This window comes from Hyperolius riggenbachi, chromosome 9 (genome assembly GCF_040937935.1).
Source record: "Hyperolius riggenbachi isolate aHypRig1 chromosome 9, aHypRig1.pri, whole genome shotgun sequence".
Taxonomy (NCBI): domain Eukaryota; kingdom Metazoa; phylum Chordata; class Amphibia; order Anura; family Hyperoliidae; genus Hyperolius; species Hyperolius riggenbachi.
The window spans coordinates 148,967,806-148,994,839 of NC_090654.1; the positions used below are offsets into that span (position 1 = coordinate 148,967,806).

The window sequence follows — 27,034 nt, forward strand, 5'->3', positions numbered from 1 at the left end:
AAGGGAGAAAGTGTAATAAAATCATAAATCAATTATTTGTATCTGGTAAACAAGTAATATGGGCAGCAAGGTGGCATAGTGGTTAGCGCTCTCGCCTTGCAGCGCTGGGTCCACGGTTCGAATCCCAGCCAGGTCAACATCTGCAAAGAGTTTGTATGTTCTCCCTGTGTCTGTGCGGGTTTCCTCCGGGTACTCAGGTTTCCTACAACAACCCAAAAAAACATACAGATAAGTTAATTGGCTTCCCTGAAATTGTCCCTAGACACATTTCAGTCTAGGGCCTGTCACAGAGCCCCAAGTGGTCGGAACGCAAATTGCCTTCCAATCGGTTTCAGCACACAGATCATGCAAGGTTTTATGGACTGATGAATAGAGTGTGAGTCTTGATGGGCCAGATGGATGGGCGCGTGGCTGGATTGGTAAAGGGCAGAGAGCTTCAGTCCGACTCAGACGCCAGCAAGGTGGAGGTGGAGTACTGGTTTGGGCTGGTATCATCAAAGATGAGCTTGTAGGGCCTTTTCGGGTTGAGGATGGAGTCAAGCTCAACTCCCAGTCCTACTGCCAGTTTCTGGAAGACACCTTCTTCAAGCAGTGGTACAGGAAGAAGTCTGCATCCTTCAAGAAAAACATGATTTTTATGCAGGACAATGCTCCATCACATGCGTCCAAGTACTCCACAGCGTGGCTGGCAAGAAAGGGTATAAAAGAAGAAAAACTAATGACATGGCCTCCTTGTTCACCAGATCTGAACCCCATTGAGAACCTGTGGTCCATCATAAAATGTGAGATTTACAAGGAGGGAAACCAGTACACCTCTCTGAACAGTGTCTGGGAGGCTGTGGTTGCTGCTGCACGCAATGTTGATGGTGAACAGATCAAAACACTGACAGAATCCATGGATGGCAGGCTTTTGAGTGTCCTTGCAAAGAAAGGTGGCTATATTGGTCACTGATTTGTTTTTGTTTTGTTTTTGAATGTCAGAAATGTATATTTGTGAATGTTGAGAGGTTATATTGGTTTCACTGGTAAAAATAAATAATTGAAATGGGTATATTTGTTTTTTTGTTAAGTTGCCTAATAATTATGCACAGTAATAGTCACCTGCACACACAGATATCCCCCTAAAATAGCTAAAACTAAAAACAAACTAAAAATACTTTCAAAAATATTCAGCTTTGATATTAATGAGTTTTTTGGGTTCATTGAGAACATGGTTGTTCAATAATAAAATTATTCCTCAAAAATACAACTTGCCTAATAATTCTGCACTCCCTGTATAAATACAGTAAATAATTCTTGACCTTTCAGCAGCTTTTGACACAGTAGATCATCCCCTACTCCTCCAGTCCCTCCAGTCCATGGGCATTCACGATCTTCTACTCCTCCAGTCCCTCCAGTCCATGGGCATTCACTGTCCTGGCTTTCATCCTACCTCTCCAACTGCTCCTTCACGACCGCCTTCAATGAATCCTCATCCACCCCCAACCACCTCTCGGTGGGAGTCCCCCAAGGTTCGGTCCTTGGCCCCCTACTGTTCACCCTATACACATCCTCCATTGGCAAGGTTATCTCCTCCATGGGTTTTACCTATCATCTGTATGCAGATGACACCCAGATCTACCTCCACACCCCTGACATATCCACCACTACCATGGACAAGGTCTCCTCCTGTCTATCAGCCATCTCCTCCTGGATATCCGCTAGGTTCCTGAAACTAAACCTAGACAAAACGGAATTTATGATCTTCCTACCCCGGACATCCATAAACCTCCCAGATGTGCATGTCACTGTTAACCACACTACCATTCACCCTACCTCTCAAGCCCGCTGTCTGGGTGTCACCCTGGACTCTGCACTCTCCTTCACTCTCCACATCCCAAACCTCACAAAGTCCTGCAACTTCCACCTTCGTAACATCTGTAAGATTCGCCCTTTCCTGACCTCTGCCACCACCAAACTCCTCATCCATGCCCTCATAATTTCCCGCCTTGGCTACTGCAATGCCCTGCGGTCTGGTCTCCCTATGACCCGAACAGCCCCACTGCAGTCCATCATGAATGCAGCAGCCAGAATTATCCACTGCTCCCATCGCTCCACCATGGCAGATCCCCTCGTTGAATTCCTCCACTGGCTTCCTATCCAGTCCAGAATCAGATTCAAGATACTGTGTCTGACCTACAAATCTGTCCACAAAACCTGTTCAACCTACATTTCCGATCTTACTCAGAGGTACACACCTAGCCGCTCACTCCGCTCTTCCAATGAACTTCGCCTAACCACCCCCCACATCACCCAGTCCCATGCACGCCTCCAGGACTTCTCAAGAGCTGCTCCAACACTATGGAACTCCCTACCTCCACCCATTAGGACAGCCCCCTCCTTCAACATCTTCAAGAAAGCCCTCAAAACTCACCTTTTCACTCTGGCGTACTACCCCTCACAAGTGCTCTAAACCCACAGCTGAACTCTGGTCTCCTACCTCTCGTGTCCCTACCTCTCCCTTTAGATTGTAAGCCTTTGGGCAGGGTCCTCCTCCTTTTGTGTCCAACCTGATCATGCACCTCCATTACTGTGAACCCATGCTAGGCATCTGAGTGAACCTAACTTGCCTAATCTCCATGCTCCATCCAGTGACTGACTAAGCATTACCTTGTACTCATACTGTGCTGCATGATCTGATCTTTCTTGTATTCAGGTTTTGTCATTTTGCTGTATGTCACCCCTAAATATTGTATGTATCCCTATTTATAGTCCAGCGCTGCGTAATTTGTTGGCGCTTTATAAATACAATAATTAATAATAATAATAATAATAATAATAATAATAATAATAATAATATGGTGGGACCTTAGACTATGGCCGGATTAGACTGTGAGCTTCTCAGAGGACAGTCAGTGACATGACTATGTACTCTGTAAAGTGCTGCAGAAGATGTCAGTGCTATATAACTACATCACAATAACATGGTAGGACATTAATTTATGACTATGGTAGGATTAGATTGTGAGATCCTCTGAGGACAGTCAGTGACATGACTATGCACTCTGTAAAGTGCTTCAGAAGGTGTCAGTGCTATATAAATACATAATATGGTAGGACATTACACTATGGCTATGGTAGTATAGAGAGATGCATCTTTACTAATGGAGCGTTTTGCTCCCTCTGGTGGCGGCAAGAAAATCAATGTTTAACTTTTCAACCTCCATAATACAGATTTGGTATATACTACCTCTGGTGGCTGAAAAATAATTATACCTAAAATAAACTAACCGTTTCGGAACCAGCAGCCTAACCCCTCCTAAGGACCAGACAATTTTGCATGGGGGGGAGGGGGGGTTGGAACGTTTGAGGGGGTAAGGCAGCCAAATGTGGCTTGCTGGGCATGGTGTCCCCCTGTAGCCAGAACCTTTACTCACTTCCTAGGCTCTAGCAATGATCTGCTGTGGAACCCTCCGCCCTCGCCGGCATCCCCGCTCGTACTGCCGCTCAGTTCCGGGTCGCGACTTGATGACGTCATCAAGCCGGGACCCAATACTTACGTCAGAGCGAGTGGGGATGCCAGCCAGAGCGGAGGGGAGCGCCGATCACCGGGGGAACTGCAGGAAGGAGAGTGGATCCTCTTCTTTCCCCCACTACTGCAGCATCACTAACAGTGATCACTATGATCCGCCGGTGATCACGTTATCAGGAGCCAAGCACGATGGCTCCTGATCACTGAGGGGAGATGTCAGTTGTCATATGACAGCTTAATCTCCCCTCTCGGGTGCGCACATTCGCAGCGGGACACTTCGTTTTCATGGACTTTGAATCTATGTCCAGTCAGAGTGGCAGCACCATCTGCTGGACGTAGATTCGTACTACGTCGGTCCCCATTAGGTTAAATTAATTCATGCAAACCATCTGCAATCATGTTTACATACTCTGCTGGTGGATTTGAGATATAATTAGGCTGTTTGTATTAGCATTGGCTCTGAGGAGAGATTAATATCTCTGAATTAAAGGGAATCATGCTTCCATGGAGCATTTGTTCCCTCACAAACTCGACAAGTATTAGTCACATGTAGATTATTCAAACAATGTCTGATTAACATCATCACATCCAACAGTTTGGAGTGAATAAAACACCCTTATAAAAAAATATCATGAACTACTTAGCAACTTCTGCCACGCTTTTCTACGTCCCTGTTTATAAACACTTGTAAACACATGTAAAACACTTGTTTCTGTCTTCTATTTTTAGAAAACAGAGTTAGTATAGGACCATCTTGTGGCAAAAAAAGGAAAAACTACTTCCAAATACACCATTATACACTTACCATAGAAAAATTAAATACATTTTAATTATTTTTTTAACTCCTTCACCCCTAACCCAAAATAAAATATTATCGCCATACACTGTACTAGGGACACAATTTTAACATTGTAATAACCAGGACAAATGGTCAAATAAAATGTGTCTGTTTTATCTACAATAGCACATTTTATTTTTAAACTACAAATGGCTGAAAGCTGAGAAATGGAATTTTTTCATTTTTTTTCTTCTTCTTCCCTGTCAAACGCATATTAAATTATATACCGTATTTTTCGGACCATAAGACGCACCTTTTCTCCCCCAAAAGAGGGAAAAAAAAGTGAATGCATCTTATGGTCCGAATGCTACATTCTGCCTGTTGTTCCAGTGTCCCCCCATCTCCCCCCCCTGCACATAGCAAAGCCCCGCGGTAGCCCCCGTTAATGCACACCACACTAGCCCTTCACTTCAACTCCCACAGTGTACCTGTCATCAGCTGTGATCAGCCCTGTGGGACTCCAAGCTCTCACAAGCGGCTACATGTTTTCTCCATGCACCACTGCGCGTCTCTGGCTGCTGCTGGGTATGATCCTCGTGTTCAGCTTGCACGGGTATTTGGGGGAGCCGTGCGCACTGAAGCCTGAAGTGTTGAGAGAGCTGGCCTGCATGGCTGGCAATGGAAGGGGAGTCAGCTATTGGCTCATAGACCGGGACCACCATACACTGCACCGGCATCTCCAGCTTCTATAACTTCCTGGTCTCCCATTTCTCACGCGGGGCTACAAAGCCCCTTCCTGGGTTGGCTGCTGGGCCCTGCATTAGATAGTGATTAGCTGAGCGGTATTTCTAGGTCCCGCCAGGTGAGATTGATCCTAACCCACCTACCAACCTGGACTGCTGCTAAATTACCCACCAATGACCCTGTGTTATGTGTTAAGGTACCTCTTTATGAATAGGTGCATATGCGAGTACTCCACAGTAGTGACACAGCGTTTAAGGGAAGGAAGTCCACAAGACACCCCTGCACCATAGACACACTAGATTAAGTATTTTTTCCCCCCCAGTTTTTGCCCTCTAATCCTAGTTGTGTCTTATGGTCAGGTGCGTCTTATGGTCCATAAAATACAGTAATTCTTAGCATAAAGTACTGCCCAGAGAAAGCCTAGTTTGTCCCACAAAAAAACATATAGATCATTTCAGTGTGATAATTAGCAAAAAAGTTATTACCGAATGAATTGTAAGAGCTGTCTAACGAACGAGCGGCCTTAGTAAGCATGTCTCTATTATCACTAACCCTGGAATATAATCACAGAGTGTGTGTGTGAGTGAGTGTGTGTGTGTGTGTGTGTGTGTGTGTGTGTGTGTGTGTGTGTGTGTGTGTGTGTGTGTGTGTGTGTGTGTGTGTGTGTGTGTGTGTGTGTGTGTGTGTGTGTGTGTGTGTGTGTGTGTGTGTGTGTGTGTCTGCCCATAATTATTCATACCCCTGGAATATTTACACAAATTTACTTTTATTCAACTAGCAATTTTTTTTGCCAGGAAATGACATAGGTGTCAAAGATAAAGATAATAAGGCAATGTATAAGAGGCATTATTGTGGGAGAAAAACAGTTCTCAGCTTTTATTTACATTTGAACAAAAAATTTCCAGTCCAAAATTATTCATATCCTTTTCAATAATCAATAGAAAAGTCTTTATTGGCTATTACAGCAATCAAACGCTTCCTATAATAGCAGACCAGCTTTTTGCATGTCTCCACAGGTATTTTTGCCCATTCATTTTTACCAATGAGCTCCAAATATTTCAGGTTGGAAGGTCTTCTTGCCATCACCCTCCACAGATTATCAATTGGATTCAAGTCAGGACTCTGACTGGGTCACTCCAAAACAATGTTGTTGTCTGCTAACCATTTCTTCGCCACTTTTGCTGTGTGTTTTGGATCATTGTCATGCTGAAATGTCCACTGGTGCCCAAGGCCAAGTTTCTCTGCAGACTGCCTGATGTGGTCGTTGAGAATCCTCATGTATTGCTCTTTTTTCATGGTGCCATTTACTATGATTAGGTTCCCTGGTCCATTGGCTGAAAAACACCCCCAAAGCATTAGGTTCCTACCACCATGTTTGACAGTGAGGATGGTGTTCTTTGTGTTAAAGGCTTCTCATGTTTTACGCCAAATGAAAGACACATGTTTGTGACCAAACAATTCAATTTTTGTTTCATCTAACCATAAAACAGAAGACCAAAAGTCTTCTTTGTCAGGATATGCATTTGCAAAGGCCATGCAAGCTTTTGTGTGCCTTATCTGGAGAAGTGGCGTCCTTGGTCTGCATCCGTGGAACCCAGCAGTGTGCAGTGTCCATTGGATTGTCTGATTTGAGACATTGCCACCAGCAGAGCCCAGATTCACCAAGATGGGCTTGGTGGTGATCCTTAGATTTTTTTTATATCTCTCTCGCTAACCTCCTGGCCAGCACAGGTGTCACTTTTGGCTTCCGACCATGTCCTCTGAGATTTTCCACATCTTTTTTAATAAAACTTTGCACTGCAGCCACTGGAACTTGAAAACATTTAGAAATTGCCTTGTAGCCCTTTCCTGACCTGTGAGCAGCCACAATGCGCAGCCACAGGTCCTCATTGATCTCCTTTGTCTTAGCCATGGTTGTCCACAAACCAACTGCAGAGAGCTGCTGTTTTTCACCTGTTGAGTTGATTAAAACAGCTGTTTTCAATTAATCAGGATAATTAGGATGCTTTAGAACAGCTTGGACTATATGGAATGGTATAGAACTTTGGATTTTCTCACAGACTGTAACAGTTTCTGAACTGTATGAATAATTTTGGACTAGACACTTTTTGCTCAAATGTAAATAAAGGCGAAGAAATGTTTTTTCCCACAATAATGCCTTTTGTACATTTTGGGAGACACCTATGTCATTTCCCATCAAAACAGTACTTGCTGGTTGAATAAAAGTAACTAAGTCAAAATTTGCCAGGGGTATGAATAATTATGGCTAGCACTGTATATGTTCTTCTCAGTAGGTTTTTTTCATTTGTTCATTAAGACCAATGGGTACCAGAGTTCTTAATGTCTGGATCCAAAAGATCTCTCAATTTTTCAGTGTTTGAGAAATGTTTGTTGAGAAGGGATTACTAACTTCTATTGCAGTGAATGACACTTCTGCTGGATTGCAGTTGTGAAAGGTGTCAACATGTCGGGAAAGACTATTAGACTAAGAGCCTTTTGAAGATGTTTATTTTATGTTGCCCTATCCTCTCACGCAATTGTTTGGTTGTGCGTCCAACATATTGTAATTTGCATGGGCAAGAGGCCACATAAATAAAAAACCTAGATTCCCAATCAATGTGTCTATCTATGGGATAAATGATATTATTACTGTAAGCTCTAATGTGGTCAGTGCGTACAATGAAGTTACACGCTAGGCAGCATTTTCTGAGACAGGCAAAAGATCCTACTGGTTTATGTAAACCCTGGACCTTATTTTTCAGTTTACTTGGGGCTAGTAGATTATGCAGATTCGGTGCTTTGTGAAAAGTCATGACCTGTTTCTTAGGGATGGCATCACAGAGAAACGGGTTCGGTTTAAGAAACAGGTCCGGTTGTACGATTTCCCACCTATTCATCACAATATTCTTAATGGCAGTATGCTGTGCACTAAATCTCATTATAAATCTTAATGTAGTGTCTGAGGTTGCTTGTGAATACGTGTCCTCAGTAGAGTTGGTATTAGGATGTTTGGCTCTAAGTTTAGGATATTGTATTAATCTTTTGGAGCATTTACATTCTTGGAACTTGTTCACCAGTGTTTTGGATTGTGCATCATAATCCTTAAAGGGATACTGTAGGGGGGTCAGGGGAAAATGAGTTGAAGTTACCCGGGGCTTCTAATGATCCCCGCAGACATCCTGTGCCCGCACAGCCACTTACCGATGCTCCGGTCCCGCCTCCAGTTCACTTCTGGAATTTCTGACTTTAAAGTCAGAAAAACACTGCGCCTGCATTGCCGTGTCCTCGCTCCCGCTGATGTCACCAGGAGTGTATTGCACAAGTCCAGCATGGTCTTTGGTCTGCACAGTACGCTCCTGGTGACATCAGCGGGATCAAGGACACGACAACGCAGGCGCAGTGGTTTTCTGACTTTAAAGTCAGAAATTCCAGAAGTGAACTGGAGGCGGGGCCGGAGCATCGGTAAGTGGCTGCGCGGGCACAGGATGTCTGCGGGGGACCATTAGAAGCCCCGGGTAAGTTAAGCTCATATTCACCCGACCCCCCCTACAGTATTCCTTTAACATCAGTACAGTTTTTGTAGATACGTTTGAACTGGTTGTATGGTGTATTATCAGTGTCCAGGGTTTATAATGAAAACTATTGAAATGGATGTAATTATTTGCGTCTACTTGTTTAACTACCTAAAGACCGCCCCACGCCAATGGGCGTGGAAGCGGCGGCAGCCCCTGGACAGAGTAACGCCAATTGGCGGAGGGAGGGGTTTACAAATATAAACAAAAACGAGGTATAGCAAAAAACAAAAAAACACTAACAAATATTTATATAAAAAATAAATAAACACGGGGGTGGGCGATCAGACCCCAATTAACAGAGAGTTCTGTTGGTGGGGAGAAAAGGGGGGGGGGAAATCACTTGTGTTGTTTACATCTGTACTGCCATCTAATCACCCATCAATCACCCCGTCACTGCTACCTATCAGATCAGACCCTAATCTGCCCCTTGGGCACCCAATCACCCGCCCACACCCTCAGAACGCCCTCAGTCCCCAGCCCTGATCACCTCGCCAGTGCATTGCCTGCATCTATTTCCCCCTCTAATCACACCTTGAGACACCCATCAATCACCTCCTGTCACCCCCTAGCACACCTACCCATCAGATCAGGCCCTAATTTGCCCCGTGTGGGCTCCTGATCACTCGGCCAAACCATCAGATCCCCCTCAGACCCTTTCCGATCACCTCCCCAGTGCACTGATTGCATCTATTTTCCCCTCTAATCACCCCCTGAGACACCCATTAATCACATGCCCATGTTCTCTGCTGCCATGTCCAGGTCACGATTTGAGAACATCCTGCGCTTCCTGCACTTCAGTGCAAATACAACTTGTCATCTAAGAGGCCACCCTGCTTATGACCTGTTCCTCAAAATTTGCCCCCTCATAGACCACCTGTCATCAAAATTTGCAGATGCTTATACCACCTGAACAGTCATTTTGAGACTTCTGCCTGTCCTGGAGGCATTCTTGTCATTACTGCCTGGAGAGGGAGAGGAGGGGGGGGCGAAGTGATGGGGTTAACGGCTTTGCTCTCTGTAATGTAACTTGAGAGTCCGAACAGAAGAAGCTGCTGTCCACTGCACTTCCAGCTAGAACAGAGCTGCAGCAGCCGGTGCTATATTATAGTCGCCTGCGTGAGGGTGAGAGAGACACTTAAAGAGGGACGAGAGACGCCTTTTAAAGGAGCAGGCGCCTGTAGGCACGTGCTTTGGTTACTCTATTGTAAATTCAGCCCTGATCCTGCACCTATCCCAGTTGATCCAGGGGAAGGCAAAAAACCATTAGATGCAGATATAGAGTTTGCCATAACTACTTCCTGAGGAGAGATGTTAAAGATTTTCACTACTCTCACTGTAAAGGAGCCCTTTCTAAATAGATGGCAAAAACTTTTTTCCTCAACCCACACGTTTCCTTGTCCGTCGTAAAACTCTAGGGACAAAAAGCTCATCTTCCAAGCTTTTGTATTGTTCTCTGATGTACTTATACATGTTAATCAGGTCACCTCTCAGTCGCCTTTTTTTCCATGCTAAATAAGATCAGTTTGTCCAACCTTTCTTGGTAAGCGAGATCTTCCATCCCTCTGATTAATTTAGTTGCCCGTCTTTGTACCCGTTCCAGAAGGTTAATGTGCTTTCTATAGTGTGGTGCCCAAAACTGTATTCCATACTCCAGATGTGGCCTCACAAGTGATTTATTCAGAGGGAGTACCGCTGCTTGGCATTGTATATGATTACCTAACCTGTTATCAACCAGAATTCCTAAGTTCTTCTCCAAGTCTGATGTTCCCAACTGTATGCCATTTATTTTATACGATGATCTACCATTGGTACGTCCAAGGTGCATGACTTTACATTTATCAACATTAAATTTCATCTGCCACGTGCCTGCCCATATGGCCATGCTGTCAAGGTCCTGTTGTAATATGTCACTGTCAGTCTTAGTGTTGATAATTCTGCATAATTTTGTATCATCCGCAAATATGGCAACATTACTCTGTATTCCATCTACTAGATCAGGGTGTGACTTTTTCGGCCCGTGAGCTACTTTAAAGTTCGCCGAGGCCAGGAGATCTACCGTCGTTTTAAATGCACCCACCCCCCAACCCCCGGAAAAGTAGTTAGGTATAGGTCCCATCAGTATAGGCTAGCTAGCTAGGTATATGTGCCCTTAGTACAGGTTAGCCAGGTATATGTGCCCTTAGTATAGGTTAGCTGGGTATTTGTGCCCTTAGTATAGGTTAACCAGGTATATGTGCCCTTAGAATAGGATAGCTGGGTATGTGTGCCCTTAGAATAGGTTAGTCAGGTATATGTGCCCTTAGTATAGGATAGTCGGGTATGTGTGCCCTTAGTATAGGATAGCTGGGTATGTGTGCCCTTAGTATAGGTTAGCCAGGTATATGTGCCCTTAGTATAGGATAGCTGGGTATAGGAGCCCGGGTACATGCAACTTACCTCCCTCCAGCTCCAGCGGTGGCCTCCTGGTCTTCACCCCCTCAGCCGCAGCTGCCTGGAGGGCAGATAAGCCATTTCGGCGGCTGAGGGAGGCTCCGGCGGGCTGCGTTCGTTGAGGAGGAAGTTTTCCTTCCAGCCACGCCCCTAGCCATGACAATGCGTCATGGCAGAGCCGCCCCTGGCCTCTCAGCCGCACCTCTCTCCCCACGAGATCAGTGGCCAGAAGCAGAATCTGATTGGACGCGGCCAATCGGCAGCGTTCTAGAGCTGCTGGCCGCAAAATTCAATGGGACGCAACCATGAGGCCGTGATCTACCAATCAGGCGGTCGCGATCGACCTATTGGGAAGCCCTGTACTAGATCATTAATACATACATTGAAAAGAATAGGACCCAGTACTGACCCCTGTGGTACTCCACTGCGAACAGTTTACCATTTTGAGTATATAGTTACATAGTTACATAGTTATTATGGTTGAAAAAAAGACATACGTCCATCGAGTTCAACCAGTACAAAGTACAACTCCAGCCTGCTCCATCACATATCCCTGTTCATCCAGAGGAAGGCAAAAAAACCCTTACAAGGCATGGTCCAATTAGCCCCAAAAGGGACAAATTCCTTCCCGACTCCAGATGGCAATCAGATAAAAATCCCTGGATCAACATCATTAGGCATTACCTAGTAATTGTAGCCATGGACATCTTTCAACGCAAGGAAAGCATCTAAGCCCCCTTTAAATGCAGGTATAGAGTTTGCCATAACGACTTCCTGTGGCAATGCATTCCAAATCGTAATCACTCTTAGTGTAAAGAACCCTTTCCTAAATAAATGGCTAAAACGTTTTTCCTCCATGCGCAGATCATGTCCTCTAGTCCTTTGAGAAGACCTAGGGACAAAAAGCTTATCCGCCAAGCTATTATATTGCCCTCTGATGTATTTATAATGTTAATTAGATCTCCTCTAAGGCGTCTTTTCTCTAGACTAAATAAACCCAGTTTATCTAACCTTTCTTGGTAAGCGAGACCTTCCATCCCACGTATCCATTTTGTTGCTCGTCTCTGCACCTGCTCTAAAACTGCAATATCTTTTTTGTAATGTGGTGCCCAGAACTGAATTCCATATTCCAGATGTGGAATATGTATGTTCCGTTTACCACCACTCTTTGCCTTCTATCCCTTAACCAGTTCTCTATCCACATGCACACATTTTCTCCTAGTCTTTATATTCTCAGTTTTTGTACCAGGCTACTGTGAGGAACAGTGTCTGCCTTTGCAAAGTCCAAGTATACTACATCTATAGCTTTCCAAGATCTACATTTTCATTCACCACTTCATAAAAGCTGAGCATGTTGGTGAGACCTGTCTTTAGTAAAACCATGCTGTCGAACTGAAATAAGATTAATTTGTGCTACATAATTTTGTATAGCATCCCGTAGGATACCTTCAAACAGTTTACACACAACTGATGTTACGCTTACTGGTCTATTGTTTCCTGGCTCTGGCCTTCTCGAATAAGGGGAAAACATCAGCTGTACGCCAGTGGTAAGGAACTGACCCACTTGAAAGAGAATCACAGAAAATAAGATTAAGTGACTTATGGGTAACTGAACTCAACTCCTTTAATACCCGGGGGGTGGATGCCATCTGGGCCAGGTGCCTTGTCTATTTTAATCGTATTTAATCGTTCCTGCAAAAAACCTTCCTGTGTTAGGCAATTCATGCTGAATGAGGAAGATTGGGAACAACCCAGGGCCATATTATGAGCTAAAGGCCTGACCTTGGTAAAGAAAGACAGAAGCAAAGCAAGCATTTAAAATCTCTGCTTTAGCTCTGTCCTCCACAATCAATTTTCCCGCCTGATCTTGTATAAGTACTATATTCTCTATCGTCTTTCTTTTAGAGTTTATATATTTGTAAAACTTTTTGGGATTTGACTTTATATCACTAGCCACTTTTTTTTCCCGGTTCCAGTTTCGCAATTCTGATGACTTTTTTGCAGTTGTTGTTACATTCCCTTTAATTCTTTAGTGCAGATGCAGTTCCCCCATTCTTTAGGGCACTAAAGGCACTCATTTTAGGCCTGGTTCACATTAGCTTTTTTTGCGTATCCGGCAGTAAGGATCCGGTCAAACGGTCAGTTTTTACAGCCAGTGTGCTGTAAACGTCAGTTTTCCACTGGTTCCTATTCCGCTGCAAAACCTTCCTTTTCCGGTCCGTAAAATGAGGGCCTGCAGCATATTTTTGTCCGTTCAGCGGAACGGACAACGGACCCGTATGGCCAGATCCGCTGGTAAAGGCCAGTGTGAACCGGGCCTTACACTTCATTATGTCTAACACAGTATTTATCCATACTGGTTTTTTTTTAGATCTAGAATTATTTCCATAAGGTATGTACATTCTACAATAGTCATTAAGAATCTGTTTGAAGGTTTGCCATTTACGTTCAGTCTCCTTGCCCTGTAATTGACTCTCCCAGTCTACCACTCTTAGTGAGTCCCTAAGCTTGTTAAAGTTAGCCTTTTTAAAATTCATAGTTTTAGTTGTCCCCTTGTTCACAACCCTGTCGAGTAGTATGTTGAATGTTACCATATTATGGTCACTATTTCCCAAATGTTCTCGAGCTTGCACATTAGATATAACATCTGGTCTATTTGAAATGACAAAATTCTGCAGAGCATCTCCCCTGGTTGGTTCAGTTACCATCTGAGTTAATTGTCTTGCAGTGTTGATATAAATCTGCCATTTTTACTAGAGCGAGTGGCCTCAATGTCCCAGTTAATGTCTGATTAATTGAAATCACCCATAATTGGGACCCTGCTTTTTGCTAGCAGCTTTTTCAATCTGCTGCAATAATTGCACTTCCTCCAGGGCCGGCTTTAGGGGGGGGCGAGAGGGGGCAGAGCCCCCTCAAACAGACTCACTGCCCCCTCAAATCAGAGCCGCTCTCGCTATGCCGCTGGCTGCTTCCTGGTCCGTGGTGTGGAGCGCAGAGCGGTCATGTGATCAGTCACATGACCGCTTCTTCCTCGGACGGCTCTCCGAGACGAGTCTCTGCTGTGACGCAGGCAGTGGCGACCGTAAGAGCCACCCCGCATAGAGGAGGAGTCGACTCTCTCAGAGAAAGAGGAATTCTCCTCCTCTGAAAGAGTCGACTCCTCCTCTATGCAGGGCGGCTTCTTAAGGTCCCGCTCCCGCCACTGTGCCTGCGTCAGAGCTGAGACTCCTCTCAGAGAGAGTAGACGTGCTGACAGTTTTTCTACCCGGTCCCGCCATCTGCCACCCGCCTCACCAGACACTGTCTGTGTGCTGTGCCTGCCAGTGCCAGACCAGTTGCATTGGCAAATCAATAATTTTGTGTGTGCTGTGCCACAGTGCCAGTTCAGTTGCCAGTCCAATAGTCAGCCTGGCTGGCAAATCAATCAGATAATTGCCTCATTTAAGGCTGTCAGTCAATCAGTGTCACTGCCAGAGTGCACTGCAGCCTTGCTGGCAAATCAATCGCTCAGATTGCCTCATTTATTTTGTGTGTGTTCTTTGCCATCTGCCGCCGCCTCAGGCCCTCAGTGCACAGCACTGTATTTGTGCAAAAAAACCCACGCAATATATCAGTATATTAGCATTTGAAGAAAATTATTTCTGTGTTACACCTGAGAACATTTTTTTGATAATCTGCAGTGCGCAGAACTGTATTTGTGGTAGAAAAAAACACGCAATATCAGCATATTAGCATTTGACGAAAAGTATTTCTGTGTTACACCTGAGAACATTTTTTTCAATAATCTGCAGTGCGCAGAGCTGTATTTGTGCTAAAAAGAGCAGAGCTCAAACTTCCCTGGCAGACCTTTAAAGGACTTCCGAGGCCAAAAAGAAGAAAATGACACTATACCCTTTTATTATCAGAATCCATGGAGGACGTCCAGCGCGTCCTCCGCACCGAAAAGGGCTGCAATGACGGCGGAACGGTGCGGAGGACGCGCTGGACGTCCTCCGTGGATTCAGATATTAAAAAGGTATAGTGTCATTTTCTTGTTTTTGGCCTCGGAAGTCCTTTAACACCACTGTAAGGTCATGACATGTTTATTTGGCCCCACCCATGACCACGCCCACAGTCTGCTGCATGGCCACGCCCATTTTTCTACGCGCGGCGCAGGGTTTTTGTATGCCCCCTGCAAATTTCTGTCTGCCCCCTCGTATGTGCCTGTCTAGAACCGGCCCTGACTTCCTCTATTTCATTTATGTGTAAAGGTTTATAACAGATCCCAGTAAGCAATTGACAATTTATTTCTGGCATGAACACTTAACCATAAAGATTCCAAACTGTCCTTTGTAATAAACCAATAAAAAATTTTGAAACACAAAAAGTGACTCCATAACCAGGCGCATCTTTAGGGCTAAAGATCTGGGGCTCTAGCCCGAATCCCAGCCCACTGTGCCCCATTTGCTCAGCAGTGTCGGCATCTGTTGCTAAGGCAACGATGCAGCTCTCTCTTTCAGCGCACCGGGCAGGCAGCTCTCACTCAGCTTCTACAGGCTCCTGCAATGTGTCCTTGTGTGTTCAGAATCAGCTGGGTTTTTACTACTTTCTGTTTTTTCTGCACCTCATGTGATTACGCGAGGTGCAGGAGATCGGTGGGCAGAGAGCAGCCGGCTGGTGCTGAACACAGAGAGAGACACAGCTCAGGGCGTACGTATGAAATCGCCGTCGGGAGACTTGGAAGCAGAATACAGCTGATATATGGCTTACCCTGCTCCAGCACAAGTAACGGCAGTGTTAATTAGTATTCCCCCTCCAGGTCCACGTGGATGGTGGGGAATTATGTAATTCGACTTCCAGCTATTGCTTCTGGCCGAATTACAGTGTTTTAAAAGTAACTTCAGCTCTGTCTTCTGGCGGCGCCGAAGTTACTCACTTTATGCCCCTCCACGCACCCTCCGCTCTGCCAACAAGATGAAGCTGATTATTCCCAGGATACACTTAACATTTGGTGCTCGGGCCTTTTCTTAAAGGGACTCCGAGCAGTGCAGAAACTATGGAAAGATGCATATCATTTTAAAGCTCTCTTTCTCCTCTTTCCAATGATATATAAACCACCACCCTACGTCTTTTAGTTTTCGCTATTTTCGCGATTGAAATTGCCGCGACCGCGATTTCGATCGCGAAAATAGAGAAAACTAAAAGGCGTAGGGCGAAGATTTAGGTGTCGTCAGAAAGAGGAGAAAGAGAGCTTTAAAATGATATCCATCAAGCCATAGTTATATTGTATTACACAGGCCGACACTTTCCCCAGTGTCAGCAGCTCCATTCTGCTGAATGCAGCTGCTGACTTTGACAAAAAGTCACCCTGTGTAATACAATTTAACTATGGCTTGATGGATATCATTTTAAAGCTCTCTTTCTCCTCTTTCTGACGACACCTAAATCTTCGCCCTACGCCTTTTAGTTTTCTCTATTTTCGCGATCGAAATCGCGGCCGCGGCAATTTCAATCGCGAAAATAGCGAAAACTAAAAGGCGTAGGGCGGCGATTTATATATCATTGGAAAGAGGAGAAAGAGAGCTTTAAAATGATATGCATCTTTCCATAGTTTCTGCACTGCTCGGAGTCCCTTTAAGCAGCCCCTACTCTATGGAACTCACTTCCACAATCAGTACGAGAGGCTCCTTCTCTGGACAGCTTTAAAAAAAGGCTAAAAACTCACCTCTTTTCCCTAGCCTTTGAGACTGCATAATGCAGGGTCACAGCGCTTTGAGTCCCCAGGGAGAAAAGCGCTATATAAATATTATGGTTATTGTGCGCCGCTATAGTCGTAATTCCTATTACAGTCTATGGTGGCGCCGGCTGCACCCAAATCTCCTGCGCTGGATTCAATGTGGTCGCATCGTAGGATCCTGTGACAGATGAGGAGAAACTCCAGTGTTTATCTCTTCCCTGAAGCCAGGCTCTGCATTATGGTGGATACACACGGGCTACTCTTGTCTGCTGTTGCCAGAAGACAAGATACCAGGGAGCGACAGCACCCTGGTGGCGACAGCTATCCACACGTCTCGCCAGAAAGGCAGAGACGCGGCGGAAGCAGTCTGTGAAGGGAGCATCCCCCGGCCGGATGCTCCATTCACTTGCCTTTGTCTCCTGTCGCTAGTCCGCATAGACGCAGTAAGCGTGGCGGACTAGCGACAGTTGCGGAGACAGAAGTTGCCGGCGATTGAACTTTTCAATCGCACGCCAACTTTACTGTCCGGCGGCAGTTCGTGGCACACGCGTCATACACACGGGGCAACTGTCGCTCAGACATGCATGTGTCACGTGTTTGTGGCGAAAGTTGTGCCCCGTGTGTATGGGCCTTTAGAATCCCTTTCCTTGCTGATGTCGCTGGGGGAGATTGAGGAATGCTTCAGGCATCTGGTGTGAGTGGTGCGCGCTCTCCTCCTTTCCTCACTGTGGGTTAAAGCTCATACACACGGGCTACGGTTGTCGCCGCAACCACGTGGCACGCGCGTGTTGCGGCGACAGGTCGCCCATGTGTATGACGTGCGCGCCTTGAACCATCTCCAGCCGTTTGGCGCGGCCAATCGCCTGCAACAGCTTTCGCCGCAACTGTCGCTAGTCCGCCGTGTGTATGCGGACTAGCGACAGCAACACACTTACCATGGACGGAGCTTCCGGCGGGGGGAGGAACCTTCGGCGACAGCTTCCGCCGCATCTCTGTCCCTCTGCGCGCCGTGTGTACAGATATAGGTGCTACCAGTATAGGTAGTATAGTTGCCCATAGTATAGTTGCCTCCAGTGTAGTTGCCCCCAGTGTAGCTAGTATAGTTGCCTGCAGTAAAGGTAGTACAGTTGCCCCCAGTGAAGCTAGTAGAGTTGCCCCCAGTGAAGCTAGTAGAGTTGCCCCCAGTGTAGCTAGTACAGTTGCCCCCAGTGTAGCTAGTACAGTTGCCCCCAGTGTAGCTAGTACAGTTGCCCCCAGTGTAGCTAGTACAGTTGCCCCCAGTGTAGCTAGTACAGTTGCCCCCAGTGTAGCTAGTACAGTTGCCCCCAGTGTAGCTAGTACAGTTGCCCCCAGTGTAGCTAGTACAGTTGCCCCCAGTGTAGCTAGTACAGTTGCCCCCAGTGTAGCTAGTACATTTGCCCCCAGTGTAGCTAGTACAGTTGCCATCAGTGTAGGTAGGATAGTTGCCCCCAGTACAGCTAGTATAGTTGACCCCAGTGAAGTTAGAAGGTTTGCCCTAGGAGGAGGAAGCAGCGCTAGAAAGAGGGGCAGCGGGACAGCGGCAGGGAGGGGAGCCAGAACCCCCCTCCCTCACCTGGTTCCCCTCATTCTGTTCCCTCCCCCTCCATATATTAACGGCAAGCAGGCGCGGGGGGCGGATAAATACTCACCTGACTTCCACCACGTTCCAAGCTCTGGAGTGCAGCATCACGTCGTCACAACATTCCACCTCTCCCTGATTAGCGGAAGCACAGTGGGCAGCATTGAAGGCGGAGAGTTGTGGTGACATGACGCTGCGCTCTGGTGCTTGGAACGCGGAAGTCAGGTGAGTAATTATCTGCCCGCTGCGCCTGCTTGCCATTAATATATGGAGTGGAAGAGAGGCAGAAGGGACCCATGTGAGGGAGGGGGGGGGGTTGTCCCCCCTTCCCGCCGTTGTCCCCGTTGCCCCTCCTTCTAGCGTTACTTTCCCTCCTATCTGCCGCTGTGGGGGGTCGTGGAGACACCACCCTTACTGTCAGTCACCCAGTGCACCACACCCCCCTGTGCCCTATGGTAGGAATGCCCCTAAGTTACGTTCTTCGGTGTTAACGGTTTCTGCATTTGCAGTATGTAGCGTAACAGTTTCTACACATTACATGTGTGGAAATGGTTTCTACATTTGACATTTGGTGTTTCATGGCCATGCCCATTTTCTGGCACCCCTGTTGTGGACACACCCATTTTACACCGCTGCAAACTATCTCTTTATTCTTGGTGCCCCAAATCTTTTAGGAGCCTAGCAACGCCCCTGTCCACTACAGAGAGGCCTACTCAGTATACCTTTGGTGGCAATAGATATCAAGTGTTTTCGTCAGGGAGAGATTAAAGATGAAATACAGGTTGTTCAATATATTTTAGAGGTTAATAATTTTAAATTGATTCAAATTTTATAACAATGTATGCAGCTTGGAATTGTGCTTATTAAAATCATCAGCTGGGATCAGTTGAAAAGGGCGCCTAAGCTGCTTGTATGAAAAGGGCGCATCCATAAACATCAATTTTATTTCTGCAAATATCGGCTACAAGGTGGTGAAAAGGGCGCCCGAGTTTTGATATAGGCTACAAGCGGACGCCCCTTGGTAGCCCATATTTTTTTGGGCCACTTTTGGCTACAGTAGGGCACCCCTTTGTAGCCCATATTTGATATTCGGCTGCAAGATTTTCAGCTACAAAAGGACACTCCTTTGTAGCCCTTTTTTTTTTCCGGCTACAAGGTTTTCGACTACTGTAGGGCGCCCCTTTGCAGCCCATATTTTTTATTTGGCGTACAAAAGTGGGCCCTACTGTAGCCCATATTTTTTATTCGGCTACAAGCTTTTTGGCTACATGGTTTTTGATTCTGCTACAAAAGGGTGCTCCTTTGTGGCCCATATGTTTTATTCAGCTACAAGGTTTTTGGCTACAAAGTTTTTGATTATGCTACAGGGGGGGGGGGGGGGGGTTAGGATTAGGCATCACAAGCAGGGTGTGGGGGGTCTTAGAGTTAGGCACCACTAGGGGGGTTAGGCACCACCAGGGGGGTCTTAGGGTTAGGCACCACCAGGGGAGTCTTAGGGTTAGGCACCATCTGGGGGTCTTAGGGTTAGGCACCATCTGGGGGTCTTAGGGTTAGGCACCATCTGGGGGTCTTAGGGTTAGGCACCATCTGGGGGTCTTAGGGTTAGGCACCATCTGGGGGTCTTAGGGTTAGGCACCTCCTGGGGGTCTTAGGGTTAGGCACCTCCTGGGGGTCTTAGGGTTAGGCACCTCCTGGGGGTCTTAGGGTTAGGCACCTCCTGGGGGTCTTAGGGTTAGGCACCTCCTGGGGGTCTTAGGGTTAGGCACCTCCTGGGGGGTCTTAGGGTTAGGCACCACCTGGGGGTCTTAGGGTAAGGGGAGGGTTCTGTGGGACAGTAGGGAGAAGTTAGGTCATAGTAATCACCAGGGGCTGTGTTAGAGTTAGGCACCCCCAGGGAGGGGTTAGGGTTAGGCACCACCAGGGGGGTTAGGGTTAGGAACCATCAGGAGAAGGTTCTGTGTGAGAGTAGGGAGAAGTTAGGTCATAGTAATCATTTTTCTCAGCTATATCTAGAGCCCCTTTACAGCCCAACACATTTTGCCTATAACAGCATCCTTTTTATAAACTAAAACTAGCTTTTTTGGCTACACCAGGTGCCCTTTGTAGCCGAATTTGGCATATATGGGTTACACCAGGCGCCCTTTGTAGCTGAATTTGGTATATGGGGTACACCGGGCACCCTTGGTAGCTGAATTTGACATATATGGGCTACACCAGGCACCCTTTGTAGCCGAATTTGACATATATGGGCTACACCAGGCGCCCTTTGTAACCGAATTTGGCATATATGGGTTACACCAGGCGCCCTTTGTAGCCGAATTTGGTATATGAGCTACACCGGGCACCCTTTGTAGCCAAATTTGGCATAAAATGGGCTGCACCAAGTGCTCTTTGTAGCCGAATTTGGTATATGGGCTACACCAGGTGCCCTTTTTGTAGCCGAATTTTCATATATGGGCTACACCAGGTGCCCTTTTTTCCAGGCGCCCTTTTCAAATGGACGCTTATCAGCTACTGCATTTGTTTGCTCCAATTCCAAGTTTAAAAAATATTGCAAAAAAGTAATATGTGCATAAACGTAATTATTAGTACTGACCACCTTTAATAAATTATCAATTCAAACTATTATGATATCACGTTATCAAGCAAAAATAACAAAAAAGAAAAAAATTACCAGCATATAATGGCCAAATACATTAGTCTCAAAAACTTCCTGCAAGCCATCATCTGTCTTCCTATCCCTTTGGGTCAGAAGGCCTTCTCCTGTTGTAAACATGTGGATGGCATTCCTGTAATGAAGCAATAATCACTTTGCATATACAGTGTGGAAGGATGCCAAAATAATAAGTCATAATACAATGAAATAAATTAGCGTGATATGTATAAATGCAAGAGCTAAAGTTGCGCCAAAAATACAATACAGCTGCCTTAGGAGTATAATGCAACTCCACACACTCAAAGTTAAACAAAAACAAATCAAAACCCCAAGGGCTAAATACTCAAAATGTTTATGATGCAATTATTAGATTAAATGCAACAATTAATGTCCCACAATCGTGTACATATGTTGTATTTTAATAAATTAACAATTAATAGAGATTATAGGTTAATAAAAACATGAAATTAATTTCTGTTAAAACATAAGATTCTATGATTCACCATAGTCTTTAGTAGTGTCACTAAAGTTAGATGAATTGCCTGAATATTCTATCATTTGATTCCAATTTAATTTTAAAATAGTTGAATCACAGGTTCTATTGTGTAATGTTGGAAAAATGAAGCAACATGATTTTCAGAGTACACCTTTCCATTCAGTCAGTTTATCTGGAGAGACGTATGTACAACCTTGGTTAGATTGTAGACGCTCAGACAGAAAGGACAGTCAGTTTATCTAGAGTAAGCCCTGAATAAATGCTGGCCAGTGTTTGCTGAATTCAAAGTACAGGTCATGCCTCAAGAAGGAATGCATTGAACTGAATAAAAATGATGTGTGTGTCTATACGGTCAACCTTTTCATATTAGGAATGCTATATCATATTAAACAGAATACATGAGATAACGTTATAATCAAATCCCTCGTATGTAAATAGAGAACAGGAAATAGAATTGGTCCAGAAGATCATGTGTCAGCATGTGCCCAATTTTAATTGTCATACATATAGGTGACGATAAAGATTACAGCTATCACAAGCCGGATATAAATACGTAGAGTAGAGAAGGCCCGAACTGTTCACCAGGCAGATAGTTCACGCGAAATTCAACTGTTTGCATCCGCAGCGGGACGCGAACACATAGCGCATTCGACCCGCCCCCTATACCTCGTCATTGGGCTAAACTTTGACCCCCTACATCACAGGCAGCAAACACATGGCAGCCAATCAGGCTGCACTCCCCCACAGACCCCCGCCCCCTCTATAAAAACACAGCAGCGCCGGTTATGTTCTCAGTCTCTGGCTGTTGCTGTAGTGAGTGGAAGGGAGAGATTGCTAGAGAAAGGGACTGTTAGCGAGGAGCTTCTGTTTATTGCTGAAAGCACCCCAAAACAAAAGCCCTTTTGAGGGCTCATATTGTTCGTGTGTGTGTGTGTGTGTGTGTGTGTGTGTGTGTGTGTGTGTGTGTGTGTGTGTGTGTGTGTGTGTGTGTGTGTCTGCATACAGGCCGCAGTCATTCCTGGGATTTGCAGTTCTACTATTCTCTACTATTACAAGCCAGAACACTGTCTATCATAAGCTGTGCTTAGCTTGCCACTGTATTTGTGATTGAACATATTACAGGATATTGGTCTGTGAGGGTTACACACTCCATACAGGCCACAGTCATCTGCTGGGCAGTAGTTCAAAAGTATCCTCTTCTATAGACCCTGTCTACCATAAGCTGTGCTTAGCCTGTAACTGTATTTGTGTTTGAACATACTATAGGATATCTGTCTGTGTGGGTTACACACTCCATACAGGCCATGCCAGAGTCACTGCTGGGCCTTGCAGTTCTACTATCCTCTTCTATCTATTTTTTGTAACATCTTTTTATTTAAGTAGCAGAAAGTGGATAAAACTTACAGTACAAAGTCAAAGTGTACAATAATTCACTTTGCATGCTAACAATTATTCCTTATATAGAAAGATTTGGTAAGTTAACAACCAAGAAAACATTCAAAAAGCAAATTATATAATTAACCAGGAAGGACTAGTCGTTGACCTAAAGGTTTACTGTATAAAGAGTAATACAATTTACAACACACCAAGTTTACTATACAGGAAATATCTATCAAATTAACATAGTACAGTACTTTCTCAAACCAGCATTCATAGTTATAACCAAAACAAAATCCAAACCAGTTCTCGTTGCCCCACCCCCCGCCCCTCAAACCCCAAACTTTTTCCTGACCCGTCCTGTATCATCTTCAGTTTTCATTATTAATTATAGTTCCAAACATCCTAGATATCCCCCCTATCTTAGCCTTCAGGTACCACCTAGTATCCTCAAAGGGCTTCATAATTTTAACTATTTGTTCTCCTGTATGACATTTTTCAATAAAAGTTTGCCATGTATTAAAAAAATTCTGGACTGTTTTGTATTTGTCTCTCTATATTGAGTCTCTCCATATGAAGAAGGTGATTAAAAAGATACTGGGGTTTACCATGGAGCTGCAGCCTAGCCGTGCAATCACTCTACTCATTCACATAGACCAATGAGTTGGCATGGCCAGTATATGGTACATATAAGAAAGGAAAGCACAAATTGGCCTTAAGCACCATTTCATCTTGGTCCAATCAATTATATCTTTATTGCACGGACAATATCAAATCACAGAGATGCTCCTTTAAGAAACCAATACACAGATAGTGTTAAAAACTGTTTCTGCGCAGAAAATCAGCATATTAAAACCAACGAAGCCTTCCCACATCTCCCCGGAATGATCACTAGGCTTGTGTGCATGGAGTCTGTCAAAAGGACTCTATTGCTCCATGCACGCAAGCCCAGACCGCCTAGCTGTCACACAACAGCACACCACCATATACACAGCAGCTGCTTCCCTCTAATGGGGATAAGTCCTGTTAGTATGATGACAAAAGCTGCAGCAAAAAAGCGTTGGCCGGCTAAGCACAAATGCATTCAGCAGACTTCACAAGCTGTAAAGAAGCAATACTGCCCAAGCATCATTCTTCCAACAGAGATCATAAATCAATATACTTGCACTAGTCCATTTGGTGTGTCATCCTCCAGCTTAGTCCAGCAAGGATTCTCGCATCTGGATATCTGTTGCTGTCCCTTTAAGAGATAGTGAACACACGATATACACTCCTGTCATAGGAGCCCAGCTCTCTCCTGGCCGCTCCCAGTGTTTTGATGTAGTATCACCGCACAGAATATCTTCTCACATGCATAGGACGCTCTGGCTCAATGGCAGGCACACCTTGCATTTGCTGGCATTCAGTGCTCACACACTCCGGCTGGCTGTGGCAGCATCAGGCGGTGGGGACGCTAAGATAGCGTGGTGTGGCGATAGGCTCCTCCCACCGATGCATTTCGCGTCACATGACGCTTCTTCAGGGCGTGTAGAAAAAGCTGAAAAGCTTTATGGAGATGAAGATTTCATTTTTCAGCACGACCTGGCACCTGCTCACAGTGCCAAAACCACTGGTAAATGGTTTACTGACCATGGTATTACTGTGCTCAATTGGCCTGCCAACTCTCCTGACCTGAACCCCATAGAGAATCTGTGGGATATTGTGAAGAGAAAGTTGAGAGACGCAAGATCCAACACTCTGGATGAGCTTAAGGCCGCTATCGAAGCATCCTGGGCCTCCATAACACCTGAGCAGTGCCACAGGCTGATTGCCTCCATGCCACGCCGCATTGAAGCAGTCATTTCTGCAAAAGGATTCCTGACCAAGTATTGAGTGCATAACTGAACATAATTATTTGAAGATTGACTTTTTTTGTTTTAAAATCACTTTTCTTTTATTGGTTGGATGAAATATGCTAATTTTTTGAGATAGGAATTTCGGGTTTTCATGAGCTGTATGCCAAAATCATCAATATTAAAACAATAAAAGACTTGAACTACTTCAGTTGTGTGTATTTGAATCTAAAATATATGAAAGTCTAACGTTTATCAGTACGTTACAGAAAATAATGAACTTTACCACAATATGCAGCAATAGGCAGCAAGAATTATCCACTGCTCCCATCGCTCCACCACGGCGGATCCCCTCCTAGAATCCCTCCACTGGCTTCCTATCCAGTCCAGAATCAGATTCAAGATACTGTGTCTGACCTACAAATCTGTCCACAAAACCTGTCCAACCTACATTTCCGATCTTACTCAGAGGTACACACCTAGCCGCTCACTCCGCTCTTCCAAGGAACTTTGCCTAACCGCCCCCCGAATCACCCAGTCCCATGCACGCCTCCAGGACTTCTCAAGAGCTGCTCCAACACTATGGAACTCCCTACCTCCACCCATTAGGGCAGCCCCCTCCTTCAACATCTTCAAGAAAGCCCTCAAAACTCACCTTTTCACTCTGGCCTACCACCCCTCACAAGTGCTCTAAACCTACAGCTGAACTCTGGTCCCCTACCATTTGTGTCCTTACCTCTCCCTCTAGATTGTAAGCCTTTGGGCAGGGTCCTCCTCCTGTTGTGTCCTACCTGATCTGGCACCTCCATTACTGTGCACCCATGCTATGCATCTGAGTGAACCTAACTTGCCTAATCTCTATGCTCCATCCAGTGACTGACTAAGCATTACCTGTTACTCATACTATGGTGTGTGATCTGATTTTCTTGTATTCCTGTATTGTCATATTGCTGTATGTCACCCCTAAATATTGTCTGTAACCTAAATTAATGTTCAGCGCTGCGCAATATGTTGGCGCTTTATAAATACAATAAATAATAATAATAATAATATGCTATTTTTTAAGATCCTGTATATTTAGGAGAGAGGAACATAAATTCACTTTTGTGGTAATTTATACGGAAGCCAGATGACCTGCCAAAACGTTGTATATGAGATATTGTATTATCTAGACCTCTTTCTGGGTGAGCCATAAACAACAAAACATCGTCGGCGAAAAGTGCAGAAAACATCTTATGTGAGCCCACTGAAATACCTTCAAAGATACTATTCTGGGAGAGGGAGCACACCAGGGGTTCCAAAGCTAGGTTAAAAAGAAGCGGAGATAACGGACAGCCCTGGCGGACTCCCCTCCCCAGAACAAACGAGTGGCTCATGGCTTCAAAAAGAGAAATCTGAACTTTAGGGTTGGCATGCATAAGGTCTATATATGAACAAAAATTACCAGTAAACCCAAAGCGATCTAAAACTCATTACCCAGGACCATTCAATACTGTCAAAGTCCTTCCCGGCATCAAGAGCCAAAAAGGCCTCTGACCCTGAGGTAGAGCCAAGTAGTCTAAGATGTTCAAGAGTCACCAAGGCCCACCTGACATTGAATACTGCACTCATATTTTGTATAAAACCCACCTGAGAATTGTGTATTAGTTTTGGTAGAAAATAAGCCAGCCTATTGGCCAGTATCTTGGATAACAACTTAGAGAAACCGTGGCCAAGAATTGAACGTCATCCCAATCAGTAGCTGATACCCCCTTTTACATGAGAAATCTATTCCTTTTCACAAACAGATCATCAGGGGGCTCTGTATGGCTGATATTGTGGTGAAACCCCTCCCACAAGAAACTGAGGACCATGGTCCTGGCAGTTTCCTGTCTGTGAACCTTGTTGCATTGTGGGACATAGCTGTTTACAGCTGTTTCCAACTGCCAAAAAAAGCAAGCAGCAGCTACATCACCTGCCAGCAGTAAAAATGTCACCATGTGATAAATGTCAGAATGTAAATCAGGGATTTAAAAGATTTTACAATGGGCAAACACTGACTAAATAATTTATACATAATTACTGTAAAAATGAAGCACTTTTTTATTACATTATTTTCACTGGAGTTCCTCTTTAAAATCCACATTTAATATAGATATTTGTCGATAGGCAGCTGGATCAAGGAGATCTTTCCCAGGTTTAGGGAGTAGTTTTATGAATGCATCATTAGCTGTTTGAGGGAATATCTTCTTTGTAAGAATACTATTGTACATTTCTGATAGTGCAGTAGTGATTTCAGGCCTTAATCATTTGAAAAAAAAACTCTCCTGACAAGCCATC

At 45.0% G+C, this 27,034-nt stretch overlaps 1 protein-coding gene across 4 annotated transcripts in view; it reads right to left on the minus strand.

The window, feature by feature from the left end:
• HSD17B7 (hydroxysteroid 17-beta dehydrogenase 7) overlaps positions 1–27,034 on the minus strand; it is a 1,040,537-nt gene that overhangs the window by 450,718 nt on the left and 562,785 nt on the right. For all 4 annotated transcript variants that reach the window (XM_068253606.1, XM_068253607.1, XM_068253605.1 and 1 more), the window contains one exon: positions 21,029–21,143. In XM_068253606.1, the coding sequence (XP_068109707.1) occupies positions 21,029–21,143 (115 nt within the window). The remainder of the gene's footprint in view (positions 1–21,028; positions 21,144–27,034) is intronic.